The 23,520-nt window shown below is 35.6% G+C and overlaps 1 protein-coding gene across 2 annotated transcripts in view; it reads left to right on the top strand.

Moving 5' to 3' along the window:
• The window catches only part of TBC1D23 (TBC1 domain family member 23), a 62,746-nt gene that overhangs the window by 26,816 nt on the left and 12,410 nt on the right, over positions 1 to 23,520 (top strand). For both annotated transcript variants that reach the window (XM_057696862.1, XM_057696863.1), the window contains exons 5-13: positions 3,857 to 3,980; positions 7,115 to 7,239; positions 7,331 to 7,377; positions 8,519 to 8,622; positions 10,102 to 10,224; positions 11,686 to 11,778; positions 14,328 to 14,498; positions 17,931 to 17,973; positions 20,184 to 20,293. In XM_057696862.1, the coding sequence (XP_057552845.1) occupies positions 3,857 to 3,980; positions 7,115 to 7,239; positions 7,331 to 7,377; positions 8,519 to 8,622; positions 10,102 to 10,224; positions 11,686 to 11,778; positions 14,328 to 14,498; positions 17,931 to 17,973; positions 20,184 to 20,293 (940 nt within the window). The remainder of the gene's footprint in view (positions 1 to 3,856; positions 3,981 to 7,114; positions 7,240 to 7,330; positions 7,378 to 8,518; positions 8,623 to 10,101; positions 10,225 to 11,685; positions 11,779 to 14,327; positions 14,499 to 17,930; positions 17,974 to 20,183; positions 20,294 to 23,520) is intronic.

The following is a 23,520-nucleotide window of genomic DNA, read 5'->3' as shown; positions in this document are numbered from 1 at the left end:
TACAGAGTGCCATGGGAATGTACAGTGGAGGTGACCTAACTTGCCCTGGAGGTCAGGGAGGTCTTCTCTGGGAAAGTGACACTTAAGTTGAGTCTAGACAGATGTGTAGGTTGCTGTGGGGCGGGGGACAGAAGGGGGGTGGGTAGTAACAGGGGCAGCACTCATGAGGTCAGAAAGAATTCTTGTAGTTCTCAGTGCTGTGGATCAGGTAGTCAGGATTTTAGAGCCAAAAGGAAGTTTCCACATAATCTAGACCAGTGGTTTGGCTGCACAGTGCACCTTTGATGCACATTGGAATCATTGGGGGGTTCTTAAAAATCCTGAAGCCCATTTTCATATCTAATCAAATCTCTGAGGAGGACATCCATCCATTGATGTTTGTTTAGGCTTAGAGCTTCTCGGTTGATTGCAGTGTGCAGCTAAGGTAAGAGAACTGCTATTCTGGAACTTGACAGTTAAATGACTACCGTTTTTCTATTTTTTGTTTTGTTTTTTTTTTTTTGCTTTTCTATGTGATAACGCACTATGTTAGGTGTAGGTGCTTTGTGTATTTTCTCATTTAAATAGTGACCACTGTAAGGTAGGTGTCTCTGATTTACAACTTCAGAAACTGAGGCAAAGAAAGACATTCAGTGACTTATTCAGGATTCCACTTCTGGTATATGACTGAGTCAGGATTTGAACCTAATTTTGATTGGACACCTGTCCTTTAACTGATAAGGTTCTTCACCCTGGTTGCTTATTAGAATCAGCTGAAGAACTTTTTTTTCTTTTTCTTTTATAGCTTAAGATATCATTCATGTATTACACAATTCATCCTTTTAGTATGTACAATTCAGTGGTTTTTAGTATAGTCACAGAGTCGTGCAGCCATGGACGCAGTCATTTTTTAGAATGTTTATGTCACCCGCAAAAGAAACCCCATACTCATTAGAAGTCAACCCTCAGTTTTCCCCCAATACTCTCAGCCCTAGGCAACCACTAATTTTTCTCTATGGATTTGCCTATTCTGGATGTTTTATATAAATGGAATCATATAATATGTGGTCTCTGTGACTGCCTTCTTTTACTTAGCACAGTGTTTTAAAGATGCATCCCTCTTATAGCATATATCATTATTTTTTTATTGCTGAATAATATTTCATTGTATGCACAATATAAATAAAATACCACATTTTATTTACTCATGCAACGGTTGCTGGACATTTGGATTGTTTTCACTTTTTGGCTATTATGAATAATGCAGCTGTGAACATTTGTGTACAAGTTTTTTGTGGACATGTATTTCATTTCTTTTGGGTATGTACCTTGGAGTGGAATTGTTGGGTCATATGGTAAATCTGTGTTTAACCTTTCGAAGGATTGCCAGACTTTTCCACAATAACAGCAGCATTTTACATTCCCACCATCAGTGAATGAAGATCCCAGTTTCCGTACATCCTTGTCAACATTTTTTTTTAAATTATAGCCAGACTTAGTGTGAAGTGGAGTCTCATTGTGGTTTTGATTTGCATTTCCCTGACAGCTAATGATTTTTAGCATTCTTTCATGTGCTCAGTGGCATTTTGTATATTTTTTTTGGAGAAATGTCTGTTCAGCCAAAGAACTTTTAAAACATGCTGGTCCTTGAAGTTTCAAATATAGGTAGACTATGTAGAGCCATGTAGGTTTTGTGTGTTTTTTTTATTTGTTTGTTTTTGTTTTTTTTTAAACTCCCTGGTGATTCTAGTATACACCAGAGTGCAGAACCTCTGTGCTACTGTGAAGCAGTAGTGCTTCATGTTAAGAAAACAGATCCAGAGATGCCAGAAAACAGGGCTAAAGTCATGGTAAAGCTGAGACTGAAATTCATATTTGGGAGTCGTTCTGTTATACTAAGTCTCTCAACTGCTTATATTTTACCACCTCTCAGTGTAACAGAGCTAGTAATAGCAAGGGACGTGGTGTTCAGCTTTCTCTCTACAGAATGTTGGTGGTGGTAGTTACTAATAGAAGGATTGGGCTTTACATTGAGTTATGTAGCATATTTCTTGTTGGGTTCCTCCAGTTACTGTTTCCATGTTCCACATGTAACGCAGTACTCCAGGCAGGGTCAGTGTTAATACCCCTGCTTAGGGCCCAGCCCCACAAAATGTTGCTAGCACAACTCTACTATAATATATCTTCTTATTACAGGTTCAGATACAACATGGGTAGAATTCTATCAAGCACAGTGCTTTGCAGTGGAGTGTAACTTTGCAATACGCAGCTATTAAATGAATAGATGCTGTTGCAGTGGCTGACTCCCTGAGATGTCTCACTTTTTCTGAGGTTGAGACCATAAACTAGGCCATTGTCCTTACAGTGTATGTCCCTACTCTGCTTACAACCTGTGTTTATGTGTTTTGGTTTAGCAGTCTGTTGCTTTGCAAATACAGAGTGGGGAAGGTATTCAGACTGAGGAGGAGGTAATCTTGCCATTATGAATCCAGTTCTATCTTTGGGCATCTGAATTACCAATTTAGGGCCTTCTCTACAAAACTTCCCTGTTACCTGCAGTATTAAAAAATGGCAGATAGAGGGTCGTACCAAATCCTGGCATTGACCTTAGATCTTAGTTTTGTAGAAATTATTTTTCATTATTTCCACTTGCATAGCATTTTGAAACATTCTTTATCAATGCTTTTGTGTTAAAACTGACATTTGTTTTGTTAACTTTTTTACGTGAAGCTTTTTACCTTATTTCAGTTTTTTTTTTTTTGGCCACACCCTGCAGTATGTGGGATCCTAGTTCCCTGACCAGGGATCGAACCCACACCCCCTGCAGTAGAAGCTTGGGGTCCCAACAATTAGACTGCCAGGGAAGCCCTCCAATTTCTTATAGTTTGCTTCTTTTAGACTGTACATCTCCCAATACACTGCTTGTTGAAATATTAAATTACATATGTGGAAGGGTAATATGGCATAATGGTTTAATGCCCAGTTTCTGTGTACAAGTCTTGGCTCCATCACTTCTTAGCTACATAACCTTGGGTGGGCTGCTTGACCACAGCTAAGCCTCATTTTTCTCATCTGTAAAGTGAAGATGGTAGTAGTATCTTTCATAGAGTTGCTTGTAAAGATAAAATGAGGTAACTTTGTAAAGTGTCTATTATAGTTTCTGGGACATGGTATTTCCTCAATAAATATTGACTTTTATTATGATGGCCTGTGCTTTGAGCTGTTTACATTTTTAATGATTTATTAGACATAGGGCAACAAGATAAGAAGTAGTACACTTATTCAGTTAGGTCAATGTTTGGCCTCTCCCAGGATTCACTCTGAGTACCTGGTACCCAGGCCACTACAACAACTTCTAATAAGGCTCTGGGTCCACTATTTTGGAATGTTCATCTGTGGCCATTTCAGACTTGTACCTTTGCTGAATGATTCCTAATTGAGTACATTAACTGTGGAGCTAACTTGAAGGCTTTCTAGGAGTTCCTTCTTATTTGGCAGGGAAGAAGGGAGCTGGACACCCTCAGGACTCTCCAGATCTCCTTTTGGGATCTAAAACTTATCAAAAAAACCTAAGTGGTCCCACTGTTTTTTCATTGGTCCCTGTAGTCCTTTCTCTTGAGTGCTACCTGGGTTCACCTAGAAAGAATCTCCCTTGAGTTGCCTGTAGACCTGCTGTTTCTACAGCCTTTCTTTCAGGTCAGGCATATTAGTTGTTAGCAAGAGAGGTCTGCATGGTTGTATCAGATAGGCTTGCTGTCAGTGCTGTGGTGTTCAGATGTTCTGGGGTAGGGAGGGGAAGTATTGCAGGAGGATTGGTTACTGATATGATCATTTCTGACCTATTAATACAAGAAACTTTGCTTCTTTTGTTTTTTAGGGATTGTTCCCTGAGAGGGAGACCATTTCATCTTTTCCGATTACTCATCCAATACCATGAGCCTGAGCTTTGTTCTTTTCTTGATACAAAGAAAATTACTCCTGACTCCTATGCACTCAACTGGGTAATAAAGTGAAAGTAGGAACACTTAATGAAAAATAGCTTTCTATAAAACTATAGTTAGGTCCCCCCCCAAGGAAGAGAAAGAAAAGCACCAGATTATAGACCGTTAACTATTTAAACCAAAGGAGTAAAATTATTGGCAATTCAAAAATAATTTTTTTGCTCTTCACTTACATTAGTTTAAATTATTTAATATGAAGTTTAGCTTTTTGTTGTTTTACAGATACATGTAAATATATGTGATATGTTTACTTAGGTATCATATATGTATGTAACATATGTAAATATATGCTATGTATTCGTTCACTTTAAAACTTTGATTAAATTGTTGATAGTATGTATTTAAGAATTGATATCCAATGACGAGGAAAATAACAAGGTTATCAAATGATTAGTATAAAGAATATAAAATACATCTCAGTGTTCTGTCATTCTATGTTTGTATTTTTAAATGTGAAATTTTATCATATTAGGTCAGTGGTTCTCAAACCTTTCGGTCTCAGGACCTCTTACACTCAACATTTATTGAGGATCCTCAATATATGTGGATTATGTTGGTTAGAAATTAAGAAATTTTAGCCATTTTTAAATTCATTTAGAAGTAGTGGTAAATCCAATATGTTAACATAAAGAGCCTATTTTTAAATGAAAATTCACTATTTTTTTTAATATCTTCTTTATTTCCTTTATTTTTTTATGAGTATAATTTTATTTATGTATGTATTTATTTATGTATTCATTTATTTATTTATTGGCTGTTTGGGTCTTCCTTGCTGCATGCAGACTTGTTGGGCAAGCGGGGGCTATGCTTCATTGCGGTGGGAGCTTCTCATTGTGGTGGTGTTTCTTGTTATGGAGCATAGGCTCTAGGCACGTGGGCTTGCCCTCAGTAGTTGTGCCTCATGAGCTGTTGAGCACAGGCTCAGTAGTTGTGGTGCACGGGCTTGGTTGCTCCTCAGCATGTGGGATCTTCCTGGACCAGGGCTCGAACCCATGTCCCCTGCATTGGCAGGTGGATTCTTAATCACTGCACCACCAGGGAAGTCCCCAAATTAGCTATTTTTAAAAAAGAAAATTAGAATAGTGACATTTAAAAAATATTTTTGCAAATCTTATTAATATTTGGTTAGAGCACATGCAGGTACATTCTCATATCTGCTTCTTTATCCAATCTGTGATGATACCATATTTCATGTAGCCTTTGGAAAATTCTGTTGTCCATTCATCAGAGAATGAATATGAAAAACGCAAAATCTGAGTATTATTATGAAAATAGCATTGACCTCACAAATCCCCTGTAAATACTCTTGGGGACTTCCAAGGCTCCTCAGACCATAGTTTGAGAACTACTCTTTTAGGATAACTTGAAGATCTTTCTAAAACAGTGATTGGGTTCTAGAAGAATATATGTATGTTCAAAACTTTTAATGTATTCCTTAATCATGTCTTACCTAACTTTTCTTCAGAAAGGATTCCATTTCTGCTACTTATTAACTGTGTGATTTAATACACTTAGCCTCTGAGCTTCGATTTCTTCATGTGTAAAGTGGAACTAATAATAGTACCTATCTCAAAAGGTGATGGGATGAGTAAACAATCAGGAAATGGTGACTAGAGAAGCCTAACTGATTTCAGCTCTGGCATACTACATGTCAGGCTGCAGCAGCCTACTCTTTCATTCCCTCTTGGCTGCAGTCTTATCATTTTGAGTAAAATAATAAAATTGTAGTTTCTCTGAGATTCATATCTTGCTGTTAAATTTACTTATTTCTGTTGAAGTAAGAAACTTTCTTTTAAGCATTCTGATACTTTAGTAGAGGTTTCTCTTGTCACATCATGCCTGGGAAATGCCATTTCTGTGGCCAGAACTCTGAATTAGTACTCAGTGCTGGTAGCAGATTTTAACTGATTACTGAAACAAGCAGTTTCTCTGTGTCGATGCCGCAAGTAGTTCATTCTTGTTACTAGTATCATGTCTATGGAATGGAGTCTTTTTTTTTTCCAATCATGAGATGAAACAAAATGAATTTCTAAACTACCTTGCTATTCTGTTTGTATTTGCATCTTCTGTATTTGTAATAGTAATTTTTAAACAACTACAAAAAACATTAGAAGCATTATGTACTTTAAAAGCTTTGTGATCAACTGTGATAGCAGTTACATCAGCTGTGGAGTCTCAGGCCTTTATTTCTAGTCCAAACATCACCACTCACTAGCTCTGTGAAGTTAGGAAGGTTATTTAATACAGGTTTGTTTTCTTACCTATAATGTGGGGATGAAAATGTCTATTTTGAAGGCCTGTTGTGAGAATATTTAGAATGAGATATTTAATAAAAGACATGTGGCAGTGATTTAGTACCTGACGCAAAATACTAAACGTGTGTTCTCTTTAGCTTCCTTTGGCCATTAAAAATGTTTGAAATTTAAACCTCTAGGTGGAATTGTTTCTGTATCTAATAAAAAGGGAATAATCTAAAAATATCACTGAATTTATGCAATTTAAAATACAGTTGGGCTCTAGAGAAACTTTATGCATTAACAGTTCTTTTATTTGAAGTGAAAACCATAGAGCTCCTGAAAAGTTTTGAGGGACATGAGTGTTGTCTCATCTATTTCAAATGATGTACAAGTAAGAGTGGGGAACAATATGCCTTTAAATTGTCATTACGGTTTCATTTGGTGCTCTTAACTCAAATTACCATGCTTGATGCTCACAATTACCTTGCACGTTATGTACTATCATAGTTACCCTTATAGAGCTTGTGGATAATTATGCTAGTTATCATGCTGTGGCAGATATGTGCTAGTTACTTTAGATGTCCTAGGTTAGTTATCTTTCTCTTTACCACAGTAGTGGTAGAGGATGGGTAGTAGTATTTTTTTTTTAAACAGAAGTTGAAATGGAAGCTCTAGAGGTTAAGTGACATGCCCTAAGTCATACAGCTAGTAAGTGGCTTCATTGTACCTTGAATCCACATGTTCTTCCTTTGGATTATATAAATAAAATTAAGGTACATGTTAAATATCAGGTACAGACAATTTGATGTAATGCTACTTATACATTTGCCTCAATACTTTTAATAGAACAAGTCATTTCCAGTGGTTTATCTCTCTCATTTCATTTCCTCATTACAGCTTGGAAGCCTTTTTGCCTGTTACTGTTCCATTGAAGTCACTCAGGCAATATGGGATGGATATCTGCAACAAGCCGATCCATTTTTTATTTATTTCTTAATGTTAATAATCCTTGTTAATGCAAAGTAAGTATCAAGTTGGCTAGATTTTTTTCATCTCTGTTCTCAGGGTGCTCTGTTAGTATTTAACTCAAATTCATTTGATTCTCTTTTACAGAGAAATCATTTTAGCGCAGGAGTCTGACAGCAAGGAAGAAGTTATCCGTAAGTATCATTTAATGTGGAAAAAACATTTCAAGTCACTTAATTTTTTAAAACTCAGTTTCCTCATTTATAAAGTTAGAAGATTAGTCTAGGAGAGCTCTGGGGTTCCATTCAACTCTTAAACACTCTCTAGGTACAGACTTAAAGACTGTTTCCCCTGATTTGCCACCCTCATTCCTTCCTTCCATGTGTTTTTCACTCTTTCAGTTCTTTTCCAAATACTAATTCTTTGGTTTCATTGTTCAAATAAATTGCTCTCTTCTCTTCTCTCTCTCTCTCCCCTTCCCTTCCTTCTTCCTTAATTTACTTTTGACTACTCAGCTCTTGTAAGTATCTCCATTGTTGAAATCTTGGTTTTCCTTTTGGGTTCTCTGACTATAGCACCCACACAGATTTAGTTATTTACTCTCTGTAGTGCCTGGCACTTTGTACTGTCTGTGTTATAGTGTTTATCTTACTACATTATAATGATTTCTCTTCACAGTTCTCAAACAAGACAAAGTTCCTTAAGTCAGGAACCATTTCTTAGTCATTTTTTCCCCAGGGGCCCTGACATTTAATATGTGTTTGTTAAATATAAATCACAGTATTCCAATCAAGGCTAATGAATTTAATTTTTTTTTTTTTGGCTGTATCGCGTCTTAGTTGTGTCGCGCAGGATCTTTCATTGCGGCAAGGGCTCTTCGTTGTAGTGTGCAGGCTTCCTTCTAGTTGTGGCATATGGATTTTTCTCTCTCTTGTTGAGGCACGTGAGCTCAGTATTCTTGCTGTGCGGGCTTAGTTGCCCTGCGGCATGTGGGATCTTAGTTCCCCGACCAGGGATCGAACCTGCGTCCCCTGCATTGGAAGACGGATTCTTTACCACTGGACCACCAGGGAGGTCCCGGGGCTTATGAATTTGATTTGATTGCCAGACACCATCATTCACTAACAGCAGAATTGTATTAACAGTTTCAGTTCCTTTGGGGAAAAAATCCACTTCTCCTCAAGCAGTTTTCAATGTGTCACTGTTGAGATTCCATTTATATAGTTAACAGTGTTAAAGATAAACCAACTTTGATTTGTAAATAATGTTCATTGTTGTGTTCTTCACAAACAAAAATTATTTTGCTATTGTAATACATTTATAATCCTATTTCAGAATTCTTGGAAAATACTCCATCGAGTTTGAATCTAGAAGATATAGAGGACCTTTTCTCTCTGGCTCAGTACTATTGCAGTAAAACACCAGCTTCATTTAGGAAGGTATCAGACAAGAAATGACCTACTTCAGTATTTCACATTTTGTGCATTGTTTTATGTTTATGTTGTATCTGCTTCAGTTAAAATACTCTAGGTTGTCATTCTTTTCCTTTTATGTGTTACAGTTTTGTGTTTTGTGTGTGTGTGTGTGTGTTTTACTGTAAATATTCTCCCTAATGGAGGAACAGACGTTATAAAAAGATAGTATACAAATATGCTAGGCACCATTTCACCTTTACTCTGATTAATATTTCTGATCATGAGAAAATTGACTATAAGGTATTTCTTAAATTAATGCTTCCTTGACTTTAAAAACTATAAATATTACAAAAATCTGATGGAAGATGTAAAATCATGCCTCCTTTATCTGGAGTTCAGCTTTGTACAACTTTAATGATGCTAAGCCATCTTTTAAACAAAAAAAGATCACTTAGTTCCATAGAGACCTAGAACCTTTCTCAGATCAGACAAGTGCTTTCAAGAGAAAGGGTACCAGAGGAGGGAGTATGGGGATGTGTGTATAGATACAGCTGATTGACTTTGGTGTACCTCAGAAACTGGTACAAGAGTGTAAAGCAATTATATTCCAATTAAAAAAAACAAAAAAGAGAGAAAGGATACCAGATTAGAAAGCAAGTGCTGTGAGCTCCTAGAAAGTAAAAATCTAAGAAGCAAAAGCTAGTAATGGAGGAGGCACAGGAGTACCATTTATAAACAGTTTGTGACCTCAAGTGCTCATGAGAGTATTATTGTCTTTTTTTTTTTTTTAAGGTGTTCTACCATCATAGTTGTTAGTTGGAAGTTATCATGTCACTGAACCATTAAGATGAGATTAAATTATGTTCAATACAGTGTGTTCAGGAGGCAGATAAAGGAAACCTTTTAAGAATATTTCCCTCAAAACTAATTAATTACGAAAGAAATTTGTTTCTAGGGACTAGTTTCAGCTATTTTAATAATTGCCTTATGTAGATCACCGCAGTTTCCAACAATGTTGATTAAGGTAGATGGGTGGGGTAGTATACTGATACTGGATGAAAAACAACTCTTATCTTTCCAGTCTTTGAAGAGAGTAGCTTTTATTTTTCAGACATAGTAAATAATCTGCACTAGCAATTGCTAATTAGAGCAGATTTTAGCAGCATATTACACAATTGATGCCGTATTTTTGTTTTTATTACATTAAAATATAAAAAGTTGTAACAATTTAAAAATTTACTATCTAAATATAAGTGATAGTATAGAAAATAGCTGTGTAGAATGTGTTATTTTTTCTTAGTCTTTTGTGTGAACTCTAACAGAGACTTTGTATGTAGACTTTTTGTAGCTTTTAGTCTATAAGATTTGAGATAAGTTAAATCACATGACAAAGATGTTGTATAATTATTTTACCTTTTATCTTGGTCTATTGAGAATAGTTTTGGGAAGAAAGTTTGGTTTTATTTTTTCTTTGTAATGTTTTAAAAATTCTTCTTCACACAGGATAATCACCATCTATTTGGTAGTACTTTGTTGGGAATTAAGGATGACGATGCAGATCTGAGTCAGGCTCTTTGTCTGGCCATCTCGGTGTCAGAGATCCTTCAAGCAAATCAGCTTCAAGGGGTAAGGAAAAAAACCCCACTGTTTGTCAAAGGACTATCCCCTTTAAATGCAAGGAATCAACATTTCCTCCCTGCTTGTTGATTCTCACAAAATTAATTTACTATAACAATATAGTTGTTTTGCTTTTTTTGAGTGGTTAGTGTGTTAAATCTTATGTCCATATGCTCATTTTTAAACTGCCAGCTTGTGTGTTATTTTACTTGTCAACAACTAATTATTTTTGACACCAATTTTTGTAAATTGCCAAATCTTTTCTCATATTTTAGCAAAGTTACTGAATGTTATATAAAGTACTTAAAAGGGTGGATTTAGCATTTAACAGTTAAATTCTAGATACTTATATAGCTAGTTGAATTACATGGTTTAATGCCAAAAGGTGTGTTACAAAGGAGAATTGAGGGTATTGCATAATTTTCTGTCTATTGCTGTCTTCATGAAAATCTTTTTGCTAATAGTGCAACATTTAACCATATGTGTGTATTTGGAAGGTGGGATGTATTTCGAAGATGGAGAGAAGAGGAACATGGAAAGACAGGCCTTTTACAATAGATCTTTTAATTTTTTTAATTTTTAAATTATTTATTTATTTATTTGGCTGCATCGGGTTTTAGTTGCCAGAATCTTTGTTGTGGCATGTGGGATCTTTCATTGCGGTGTGTGTGGGCTTTTTGTGGCGTGGGCTTCTCTCTAGTTGTGAATGCAGGCTCCAGAGCATGTGGACTCAGTAGTTACAGTGTGTGGGCTCAGTAGTTGCGGTTCACAGGCTTAATTGCCTTGTGGCATGTGGGATCTTAGTTCCCCAACCAGGAATCGAACCCGTGTTCCCTGCATTGAAAGGCAGATTCTTAACCGTTGGACTACGAGGGAAGTCCCTGCAATCTATCTTTTTAAAACAAGCATTTCGCGTATTTTTCTTATTAGAACTAGTATTAAAAAACAAATCAAAACATGTAATCCTGTTTAAAGGGACCCATGTGAACTTCTTCAGTTCAGACTGCCATTGGAGAACCTCCTCTCACCCTCAGAAGACATTTATTTAATCCTTATGTGAATTGCATTGTTGATAAGTTTGTGGGCTTATTTTCAGAAATAGGAATTGTATCTACATCTGTGTTTTTAGCTATATAGTGTTTTTAAAAGTGTTTAACATGATATACGTTAAATTATTAAATTCCAATTAATTAGTTTTATAGCTCAAAGTTACATTCTTCTGCTACATATTTTATAACTTTCTAGTGAAGACCAGTATATACAAAATGTTTTAACTATTTAAAATGAATAAAATTATTTAAGATTTTGAGGTTATTTTCTTGAGTCTGTACTGTATGGGTCCTCCTAACTATATGTGAGATCCATTTTTTAATCAGTCTGTTTCCCCTTCTTTGGTTAATTGTTAATACTATATTGTGTAAAATGTGACCCACATGGCAAATTTTATCTTGTCAAATGTTTCCCTTTTAGGAAGGAGTCCGGTTCTTTGTGGTGGATTGCCGTCCTGCAGAACAGTATAATGCTGGGCATTTATCAACTGCTTTCCACTTAGATTCAGATCTGGTTAGTATGAATGCTGATTAAAGTTTTTTTTTTAAAGTAAGAGAAGAAATGAATTTTTTTTTCTTTAACCCTTAAATAAATATACATGTACCAAGATTGGGGATTTTTTTTTTTCTGCTTAAGCAGGGAGTCTCTGCCCTTATAAAAGTGTTGCTCTCAAGTTTTCACCCAGGACACCCTTTTGGCATCATAAAGGGTAGATGAAAACTGTTAACTGTGGCTTACTGTTGCTTACCATTGTTATATCAGTAAATTCTAAACTTCTTACTGTGAGCTATCTGATGTAGCACTCAGTATAGTGCCTTGCACTTAGTAAGTACTCTATGAATATTAGCTCTTATTATGATTGGGTAATTAGTCTATAAGCCTTTTTTTCATCATGAGTACTTACGCATATAGTAACGTGATGTTTAATAAGGGTAGTGTCTGGTGTATAGGGCCTCAGTTGTTCAGACTGCTATCCTAGGGTCACTTGAATTGAAGGAGTAGATGAAGTAGGTTATTAAATATTGTCAGAGATGCTTAAAGCATTTGGTAGGACTGGGACTGACATCATTTAAGCCCTTCTGGGGTTATTAGAGCCTCAGGGATGGAGAACACAGCAAGAGGAGTAACTTCTTTTGCTGAGCTTTCTATCTGCCCTTCTTCCCAACTTCTCTGAAAAAGTTGATGCTGAGGCTGAAAGGGCATGTTGAAAGGTGTAGGTGGTGTCAAGAGAAAGCTCGTGGAAAATGGAGGTAAAACAACTCAGAGTTTGGGATGCTATAGGTGAAGAAGGCGATCCTAGCTTGTTTGCATCCTAAAAGTGAACTTTGTGCCTTTCTCTTCCTTGTTTGATCTAGGAAGACCTAGATGGTCCTTCTTTTATGCTTATTTTAAAATTTATTCAAGTTATTCACGAATGACTTGATTATTCTTGTTTTTGTTTTATTTTTTTTTTTTTAAAGATTATTTATTATTTTTTTGGGGGTACACAAAGTTCAGTCATCTGTTTTTATACACATATCCCCGTATTCCCTCCCTCCCTCAACTCCCCCCCACCCTCCCTCGAGTCCCGCCCACCCTCCCCGTCCCAGTCCTCTAAGGCATCTTCCATCCTCGAGTTGAACTCCCTTTGTTATACAACAGCTTTCCACTGGCTATCTATTTTACAGTTGGTAGTATATGACTTGATTATTCTTAAAAAACTCAATGAATATCTCCAGAGTTAACAATTGTTGTCAGCTTGTTTAATCATCCAGACCTTTAATATATATTTACATATTGCTTGTTCACTTTTTTTTTCCCACTTGATTTTTCACTTAACAGTTCACTTGCATTGCATTTTCACTTGACAGTTTTTTGGAGATCTTTTCATTTTAGTACATTCTTTTTAATGGCGGTATAGTGGTCCATGGTACAGATATACCATAATTTATTGCCTGATCGATGTACGTTCAGAATGTTTTCAGTTTTCTTGTAATAAAACAACGCTATAGTTAACATCCTTGTACACACTTTGTGGACTTGTGCAAATATTTCTGTAAAATAGACTTCTAAAAGTAAAATTGTTGGGCTGAGAGTTGTGGGCCTGTACAGTGTTACTAGAATCTGCCATGTTGCCCTTTAAAAAGGCTGAATCAACTTCTACTTTACAACTCTGAGTGAGGATGATTGTTTCATACCATCAGCATTATTGGACATTACCAGTTTTTTATTTTACAAGAATGGTAGGTGGAAAATGGTTGTTACTAGTGATGTTGCGCATCTTTTTTCAACTGTGCTGTTAATTTGTACTTTTTTTAATCAATACAAATTGATGTCTGTGGTTTGTCCATTTTTCTATTGGATTTTCACTGTGCTTTTTATGAACAGTTTTTGAATAAATTTTTATATTTATTGGCATGCTTGTTTTCTTTAGAGTAAGAAATTAATTTTTTCATCCTTGTATCTCTAGTACCTAGAGTAGTGCTGATAAATAAATGGCTTCCATTATTTCTGACTCTCCTCTAAGAAATGCATGGTTTGTCATGTAAGTGGAAACTTAAAAAATAGAGCTTGTTTCGATGTAAAATAGAGCTTGTTCTGATGCATTGTTTTGTCATGGACTGTTCCACTCAGTGTTAAACTTTTCTTGTCATGATACCTAAAGACACTGAAGCTTAGAAGACAAACAGCAAGAACAATTTTTTTGTCTAGTAGATATTTTCTTTGCATAATTTAATCTTTCTGTGAATTTTCAACTTTTGTTTTCTGATGTATTATAGATACATTTATACACATTTCTTTTATCCCAGGGATTTTATTTATAAGAGCCTTTATTTTGGGAATTCCCTGGTGGTCCAGTGGTTAAGACTCTGAGCTTTCAGTGCCAGGGGCCCGGGTTTGATCCCTGGTGGGAGAACTAAGATCCCACAAGCCGCTTGGTGTGGCAGAGCCTTTATTTTTTTCCTTTATTTTCATAGTGGCAGTTTAAATTTTTTTTTTTCCTCCTGGGAAAATATTTCAAGTTTTGCAAATGTGTAAGAAACACAAGCTTGTGCCACATTAAAATTTTTTTAATTGTCTAGATGCTCCAGAATCCATCCGAGTTTGCACAGTCAGTAAAATCCCTGCTGGAAGCACAGAAGCAGTCCATTGAGTCCGGCTCCATCGCTGGCGGGGAGCACCTCTGTTTCATGGGCAGTGGCAGAGAAGAAGAAGACATGTATATGAACATGGTCCTGGCACACTTTTTACAGGTATGCCGACCGATTATTTCAGTTTTCCTTGGTTATTGCTATCACCTGTGAGAAATTCTTTTAGGTAATTTTGTGCTGATGTCTGCCTTGTCAAATTTATCTGTATTTTTTTTTAAACACTTTATTGGTTTTGTGTCTTGCCAAGAAAGGTCTCCACCATTCTCACGTGCTTATGTGTTGTATTTTTTATGTTTAAATCTTGGCCCATCTGGACTTATTTTTGTGTAACAAGTGAGGTAGGAATCAAAAAAATATTTTCCCCAAATAGCTAACCAGGTGCGCTGTCAATGTGAAATATTACCTCTTTAATGTACTGAATTCCTCAGTGAATCAGGGTCTATTTCTGGATTATTCTTTTGCATTGTTCTTTATACCTGTTCATGCCTTAGTACTTTTTACAGTTGCTATATAATTCATTTTAATACCTGTACTTCGAAATCAAATAAATATACGTGTATTTTTTGTGTGTGTTTAAATGTTGTCTTCAGCACTAGTAATTTATATCTGATTTTGTACAACCTGTCCTATCTTTTCTGCAAAGCTTCATTCAGTGATGGCTCTTTCTTTATACAAATGGTTTTTTATTAGGTATTCTTTGGTAGTTTATACATTGAAGTTCTCATTTTGTGTGACCCTGAACTGTGGAATCAGGAAGACAGTAGGCATGCTGTTACACAAGCCACTCAATTTGCATCCGCTTTACTGAGGATCTGGTTTGAGAAAATTAGTCTAAAGGACAATCCTTGAAAGATAAAATCGGAGAAGGAACAGGGTATTTGGGAGCGGGATTATAAAATAAATTTATGCTTTACTGGAGGAAAGATTTTAGAAATTTATACAGAATAACAAAAATAGGGACTCAAACTCATTTTACTTATAAATGCAGTTGGCATTCTAAAAATGTTCTGGTACAAGCTATATATTATGCAGGGTGTCAGATGGCAAGAATTTGGAATATTGTGGACTTCTTTTATTTTTTAATTTATTTTTTTAAGACAACAAAATGTATATATTCTTGGTCATTCTCCATGTCTAAATGGTTCTTTTATCATACCTGCTCAGGCAAGTAGGTTGATAGTGGTGAATGATGACACATTCAGCAGAGAGAAGAAAATGTAGTGAATTATACACTGGCTCTTAAAGTTTTCATTCAGAGGTGGCCTGCATAACTTCACTTTAAATCATAAATAACATAGTTGTGCATCACTTAAAAAACAAAAATCCCACAGAAGTGCAATACTGTATTGTACCTCTAAGAATCAGAAATATTTGGTAAGAGATCTAATGATTAACCTCCCTGAAAAAAAGATTTTAAGAGAGTCATTACTAACATTTGTGAAACAAGGAAACCAAAGCTCAAAGAGATAAACTTAAAGTCAAATCAAATACTAATCTGTTTCTAAAGCCCTTTTCCCCCATTGTTAACATTTTTAATTGGATCTTAAGAGTACTTTATTAAAGTAATCATAAATAGTTTATTATTCTCCATCATCATTAGCACATGAATGGTGCTTTTCTTAAAAGGCGTGTATTTATATGATGTAATAAACATTACTATTTTGCCTAATCGAAGAACTACTATATTACCATTAAGCTGCATCTGCAACACCTCTCTAGTCTCTCATTCCCCTGCCTCTCCACCCCTAGAGGTAATCACTCTCTCAGGTGCCAGACAAGGGTCATCCTTATAAGTAGAACTTTCCAAGGACAGCAGTCTCAGGTCTCTGTTCTGCACACTGTATAACTAAATTGCATTTAATTTGGCTATATCACATTTTCCCTCTGGATGTGAAACTTATATTATGAATAATGTTGGCAAATCATGACGATATCTTAAACACATATATTTTTTAAGAAGTCACATATGGTAAAAAAAAAAAATACAGTGTGTACAGTGTGCTTAAAGATTTTTACACAGTGAAATGTTTTGCAATGTGCAAAATAGGAACAGGAGGGAAAAGAGCAAATCTTATAGACAAATCTAGGTAAGGTTGCCAGGTTACAGCCTAGCATCACTATTCAACTTTTTAGAATTAATAACTGGAATGATAGAAAGATACAAAGAGGCCCAAATCTATACAATGTAATATTTTTAAAGCCCTCAGTTAATAAGAAACTTAAGTCCCCAAATACTATAGTCTTATCATTTTCTAGTATTAGGAAATAGGGCTAAGTTTTTGATTGTTTCATCCAAAATCATGTAAAGAATAAACCACAGCTGTATTGAGACATACTGATGGTAAAACATGAGTAAAGAGGACTTCATTAAGCTGTGGCTCTCCCAAGTATGTAAAAGTCTTTCAAAACTCAATGTTATAGCATCTGCTATTTCCTTTGTTTGTGCTATTCTTTTCTTCCCTCTGTCATATACACCTCTGCATATCCTATGCCTATTAGAACTATTCTTTTTTTTGTTTGTTTTTGTTTTTTTATTTATTGTGGACTTCTTTTAATAATTTTAGTTTTTGATGTGGTTTTAGAAATTTTCACCCTCAATTTTTATCATGGGAAATTTCAAACAAACCCAAAAGTAGGGAGAATTGAACTCTATAAATTCTTTGTAAAGACATAACCACATTATCATTATTATACTTTATTATAAAAAAAATGTCATGAGTGGTCAAGTTTCCTTGATTTTCTCAAGATCTAAAACAAGACATTGTACTTAGTTGGTATCTTTTAAGTCTCTTTTATTTTATAGGTTCCCTTTCCTAATTTTTTTCTTTGCATATATTTGCTTGGAAAAACTGGTTACTTTGTCTTATAGTTTCCCACAATCTGGATTTTGCTGATTGCATTCACATGGTGTTTATCAGGTTCTATCCCTGGTATGTCCTGTAGGCTGGTAATTAGACCTAGAGACGTGTTAGATTACTTTTTGGGGGTGGGGGGTGGGGAGGAAGTCTTGGGTAGTGTGTATTTCCTCAAGAGGTAAATACTGCTTAGATATTTTTCTTTCTTGTGCCTTTGTTTATCATTGCTTAGATTCATTAATTTTTAGTAGTTTGTAGAATGTTAACCTTCTGTCACTTCTTCATAATTACCTGTAATGTTTGCTTTTGTATTTCCTTTTTATAAAGGACCCAATATATTTTTGAAAGCTTTTAAAAGTCATTCTAGTTACATTTGAAAATACAGTGTAACTGATTTTGGTTTGACTCTTTATTGCGCTGTTGGAACTATAATACAAATAAAGTCACAGTCTCATTAGTAGCTATGAAGTTGTCCCCTTCTTCCTGCTCAAGCACCAGACCTTATAGTACACAAGATAAATGTGTGCACTTCTCTGTGCCAAAGTCCAAACTGTCAAAGAAAAAACCCCAGAAATTTAGGTATAACCTTTATATTACCTTTGTCAGTGTTTATAGAACTATCAGAAGTTTCAATTAAATTGCATTTGGGAATAATTTTAAATTTTATTTTCCATTTCAGAAAAACAAAGAATATGTGAGCATTGCCAGTGGAGGATTTATGGGTAAGGTTTTAATTTATTATCCTTTTGTACCTGCTTTTCAGAGGAAATCACATTGTCACTGGAGCTGATTTGGAATGACCCAGATTAGTTATAGGTACACTTTCTCTTCAGTCATTCACTATTTTCAGAAAAGGCAAGGCCAGCAGGACATATAGATAAAGACAGACACTATAGGCAATTGCAGTGAGTGCGTCTGTAGTGGAAGACTATTAAAATGGATGTGTTTAATTAGCTTGTATTTGTAAAAAATATTTTTGTAAAGATGGGTGAAAGACTGTCCACGTGATTTGTTTTTGTGGAGAAGGAGGGATAGATAGGACTGGGAAACAAGAGTAGGAAGAATACTTTTCACTGTAAACTCTTTGTGCTGTTTGCTTTTTTGTTTGGTTTTCATTTTATTTTTGAACTACTGGAAAGTATTAGCTGCTGAAAAAATGTTGACTGAATGGAAGAAAACAAGCTGTTTTCAAATTTGCAGATAATATTTGGTAATTCAGGATAGTAAAATGACAGAATCTCTACAAGCTAATATTTGAGAATTTATGAAGGAGTAGGTCAGGTAATAAGATTAAAAAAAGAGACTGTCTTTTTTTTTTTTTTAACAGATTATGTTATTTAAGGGCACAAACTTGCAACCAGTAGATAAATAAGTCCTGGAGTACTAATACACAGTATAGTGAATATAGACAACAATATTATAATCACCAAACTTGCAAAGAGACTAGATCTTAATTATTTCCACCACAAAAAAAATGGTAATTGTGTGACATACAGGTGCAGTTGTTGCTACAGTAGGAATCATACTATTATATATGTGTATCAAATCAACATTTTGTATACCTTAAATTTACAGTGTTGTATGTCAAATATATTTCAATTAAAAGACAGAGCCTTTCATTAGGAAAAGAGATATAAAAATATTGAATTATAATTACTAGGAAACTTAATAATAAAATCTAATATTTGTTGGAGACAATACACTTCTGAATTTGAATCATAAGAGTCTTGTAAGGATTAAGTTCTGACTTAATATGTCTTCTTATGTTATAACTTAGAAGATTTGATAGGTTAGGTTCTATTTCTTTCTTGGTCTTTGTTGATATTAGCAAGAATTATTATCTCCTATATATCATGGCCTGATAACTAACTATCCTAGAGGCGCATACCCAGAGTGATCTACAAAAGGGCTTATTTTAATAAGTACTAGTGTTAAGCAAGTAGTAAGTAGCCTAAGGCCCAGTGTTATTTATTGCAAGTTCTGACAACATGATACAAAACTTGGTTATTAAGCTTCTTCCCCAAAGTGTCTAGAAAGCATTCTTTTATAGCACAAATAGCCTAGGTTTTAGGAACTTTTTTCTAAACTATTAATTATTTCTTTTTCAAGAGTAATCGCTCTTTCCATAGCAGTTAATGCCTAAGACCACTTCTTTATCATGGGAAGGATTAACTGATGTCTCTTTATGGTAAACAGAGGCCACTATAGGTTTCCTATTAATCTTTCATGTCATAAAAATGTTGCTAAGATTATTTATTAATAATTGAAAGATTACCTTCCAAAGAGGAAAACATCAAGCCTATATATATAGTTATTGTTACCCTTAGGGTCAATTAAGAAATGTTATATGTGTATAGAGAGAGGGCTTTAGAAGGAAGAGGAAAAGGAAGGCTATCTGTAGCCTGGAGTCTTTTATTCCTTTACAGAGGTGCTGAAAGAAATAGCTGTGATTATGCCTTTGGGTTTTTTTTTTTCTTAATTTTTATTATTTATTTATTGGCTGCTTTGGGTCTTTGTTGCTGTGCATGGGCTTTCTGTAGTTGCTGAGAGCAGGGGCTACTGTTCGTTGCACTGCGCGGGCTTCTCATTGTGGTAGCTTCTCTTGTTGTGGAGCACGGGCTCTAGTCGAGTGGGCTTCAGTACTTGTGGCACTTGGGCTCAGTAGTTGTGGCTTGTGGGCTCTAGAGCTCAACCTCAGTAGTTGTGGCACACGGGCTTAGCTGTTCCACGGCATGTGGGATCTTCCCCGACTAGGGCTCGAGCTCGTGTCCCCTGCATTGGCAGGCGGATTCTTAACCACTGTGCCACCAGGGAAGCCCCTTGGGTCTTTTTTCGTTCAGCTATGACATGTTTATTGTACTTCTCTGGTATTAAATCTTAACAAAGGCGTTGATATGTCAGGATTTTTTTCTTCTTCCTGTTTATCTTTAAGCACTGCAGCAGCACCTGGCAGACATTAATGTGGATGGACCAGAAAATGGATATGGCCATTGGATTGCTAGTACCTCAGGCTCAAGGAGCAGTATCAGTTCTTCTGTTGATGTAAGTGTGTATGTAAATTGTGTCACCAGATTTGGATAAATGTCTAGAAAAGGTGATTAACAACTAAACACCCACCATAACAGAAATGGAGTAAAAATGTTTCAAATACATACAATGAGGAATCATATTATTGTGAGGTTAATGAAATGGTGGGAGCAGGCCTGCACAGCTGAACGAGCCAGCAGTTCTGGTGGTCTCTCTGCTGAATTCAGATTTCTCCCTCTCCAGCTGCAGCTTGGTATCACCTAGTGACAATTTTCTACTCCAGCTTAAATGTCAGTGGAGATAATTCTGAGTCCTGTGACTAGCTCGGACTCTAAAGTGAGCTGGTTCTTGGAATCTCCCAATTAGTTTGGGCCAGGAGAATGCTCAGGTTTATGGTCGCATCTCCGGCATACTGTGTCTATATCCCTCCTGGCCACCACAAACTTACATGATTAAAACTTCACTCCACTCAAATTTGAGAATGGGCCAGGCAGAGGAAGACAGGAACCAGTTGCCAATCCCATTATATTTGATATTTAGTAATTGAGATGTACATTACTGCAGGAATTTGCAATAGTGGGTAAATCCATTCTGTTCTACTTTTGAAATATTTGGGCAATAGGTCTTTTCTGTGTTTTCAGTATTTCATGTCATTTGAACTAGGTGTCATTAAATCATTTTCTTAACAAGTAATGGTCCTCATCTACCTAATAATCATTCTTTAAGTCAGAAATAGAAGGGAATCTGTGGTATAGGGTGGTGGTTACAGGCTTGGGCTTACCAGTCTGACTCATCTGGGTATTCAGGTTTTGTCTTCACAGTTTACTTACTTTATGATCTACAGCAAGATCTTTTCCACTCTGGTTTCTCCATCTGTGCAAATAGGGATGATGACAACACAACTTTCTTCACAATAATGACATCACGATTAAATGTGCAAGTGAATGTAAAGTGTAGTACCTGTCACATATTTTATAGTAGTAATTATAAAATTGTAACTCAGATGATTAATTGAGGCTTTTCTTCATCCATGTAAGTCAAAGCAAAGTATTGTCAAATTATCAGCGGTTAAGGCTTCTCTGAGAATTATGTTTTCAGCTTGATCTTCTAGGTATCTAGGAGCTCACCATTTATTTAATAAATATTTGCTATTTTCATTTTGAATATCTAAATAGTATGGATATATTATATGTTCAGTTAGTCCCCTATTGTTGAATATTTACATTGCTTCCAGTCTTTTTCTGTTATATACACTACTACAGTTAATTCTTGTAGTAATATATTTGCATATGACATGATTATTTCATCCTAGAAGTGATATAACATGATCAAAAGATTACATATCAAAATCCTTAGAATTCGGCATTGTCAAATTGCCCTCCAAAAAACGTTGTTCTGTTTTATATTCCCACCCACAGCATTGGATAGTCTTTCTGTTGAACTTTTTAATCTTCAGATTTAAAAAAACAAGGATTGGGGCTAGTAAAGAAACTGTCTTAAAGATGTGTTAGATTCAGAAGTACCAAAGAATTTCCATGGTCAGTTTAATTTGGTTTTGAATTTGGATATGGCAGTGGAAACATGATTTTTGTGTTATTTACTTAATGACTTATATCTCTTAAAAATAAAAATAATACATGTGCATTGTAGCATCATATATAAATATAAACAAAATTACTTCTAACCCAAGCATAGATAACAGCTGTTCATATTTTGAAATATTTTTTTAAAATCTTTTATAATGCATAATTTTTTAGTGTTTTATTTTAAAAGTAATGATCAGTGTACATGTAGTTTTTTTCCTCATTTATTTCATTTTATTTTTATTTTATTTTATTTTATTTTATTTTATTTTATTTTATTTTATTTTATACATCTTTATTGGAGTATAATCGATTTATAATGTTGTGTTAGTTTCTGTTGTACAACAGAGTGAATCAGCTATATGTATAGGTATATCCCCATATCCCTTCCCTCTTGAGCCTCCCTCGCTATCCCACCCCTCTAGTTCATCACAAAGCGCCAAGCTGACCTCCCTGTGCTATGCAGCGGCTTCCCACTAGCTAGCTGTTTTACATTTGGTAGTGTATGTATGTCAGTGCTACTCTCTCACTACATCCCATCCGCCTCTTCCCCGCCACGTCCTCAAGTCCATTCTCTACATCTTCATCTTTTTTCCTACCCTGTTGCTAGGTTCATCAGTATCATTTTTCTAGATTCCATATGTATGAGTTAGCATACGGTATTTGTTTTTCTCTTTCTGACTTACTTCACTCAGTATGACAGATTCTAGGTCCATCCACCTCACTACAAATAACTCAATTTTGTTCCTTTTTATGGCTGAGTAATATTCCATTGTATATATGTGCCACAGCTTCTTTATCCATTCATCTCTTGATGGACATTTAGGTTGCTTGCATGTCCTGGCTATTGTAAATAGTGCTGCAAGGAACATTGTGGTACATGTTTCTTTTTGGATTATGGTTTTCTCTAGGTATATATGCTCAGTTGTAGGATTGCTGGATCATATGGTAGTTCTGTTTTAGTTTCTTAAGGAATCTCCATACTGTTTTCCATAGTGTTTGTATGAATTTACATTCCCACCAGCAGTGCAGGAGTGTTCGCTTTTTACATATAGTTTTATTTTCTGCTTTTTCACTGAACATATGAGCATTTTCAACTATTTTTAAACACTTTTTTTTAAGCTTTTTTTTTTTTAAGCATTAGTATTAGTTTTCTATCAAATAGTTCCTAAATCTAGGGCGTTTTCTGATTATTTCCTTCCCATAAATTCTGAAGAGGAATTAATGGGCAGTAGATAGGCACATTTTTAAACTTTTGACATCTACTACCAACTTGCCCTGTAGGGTATGAGGGAGCGATTATATATAATTCAAGAATTATACTCACATCTACTACACTAGGTACATAAGAATCACTTTTCTTGAGAAATTAAAGGGCTGAGGGGCTTCCCTGGTGGCGCAGTGGTTGAGAACCTGCCTGCCGATGCAGGGGACACGGGTTCAAGCCCTGTTCCGGGAAGATCCCACATGCCGAGGAGCAGCTAAGCCTGTGTGCCACAACTACTGAGCCTGCACTCTAGAGCCCGAGAGCCACGACTATTGAGCCCACACACCGCAACTACTGAAGCCCACGCGTCTAGAGCTCGTGCACCACAACAAGAGAAGTCACCGCAGTAAGAAACCCACGCACTGCAGTGAAGAGTAGCTCCCACTCTCCAC

Source organism: Hippopotamus amphibius, chromosome 10 (genome assembly GCF_030028045.1).
Source record: "Hippopotamus amphibius kiboko isolate mHipAmp2 chromosome 10, mHipAmp2.hap2, whole genome shotgun sequence".
NCBI lineage: Eukaryota > Metazoa > Chordata > Mammalia > Artiodactyla > Hippopotamidae > Hippopotamus > Hippopotamus amphibius.
This window is presented reverse-complemented; position numbering and strand designations above follow the sequence as displayed.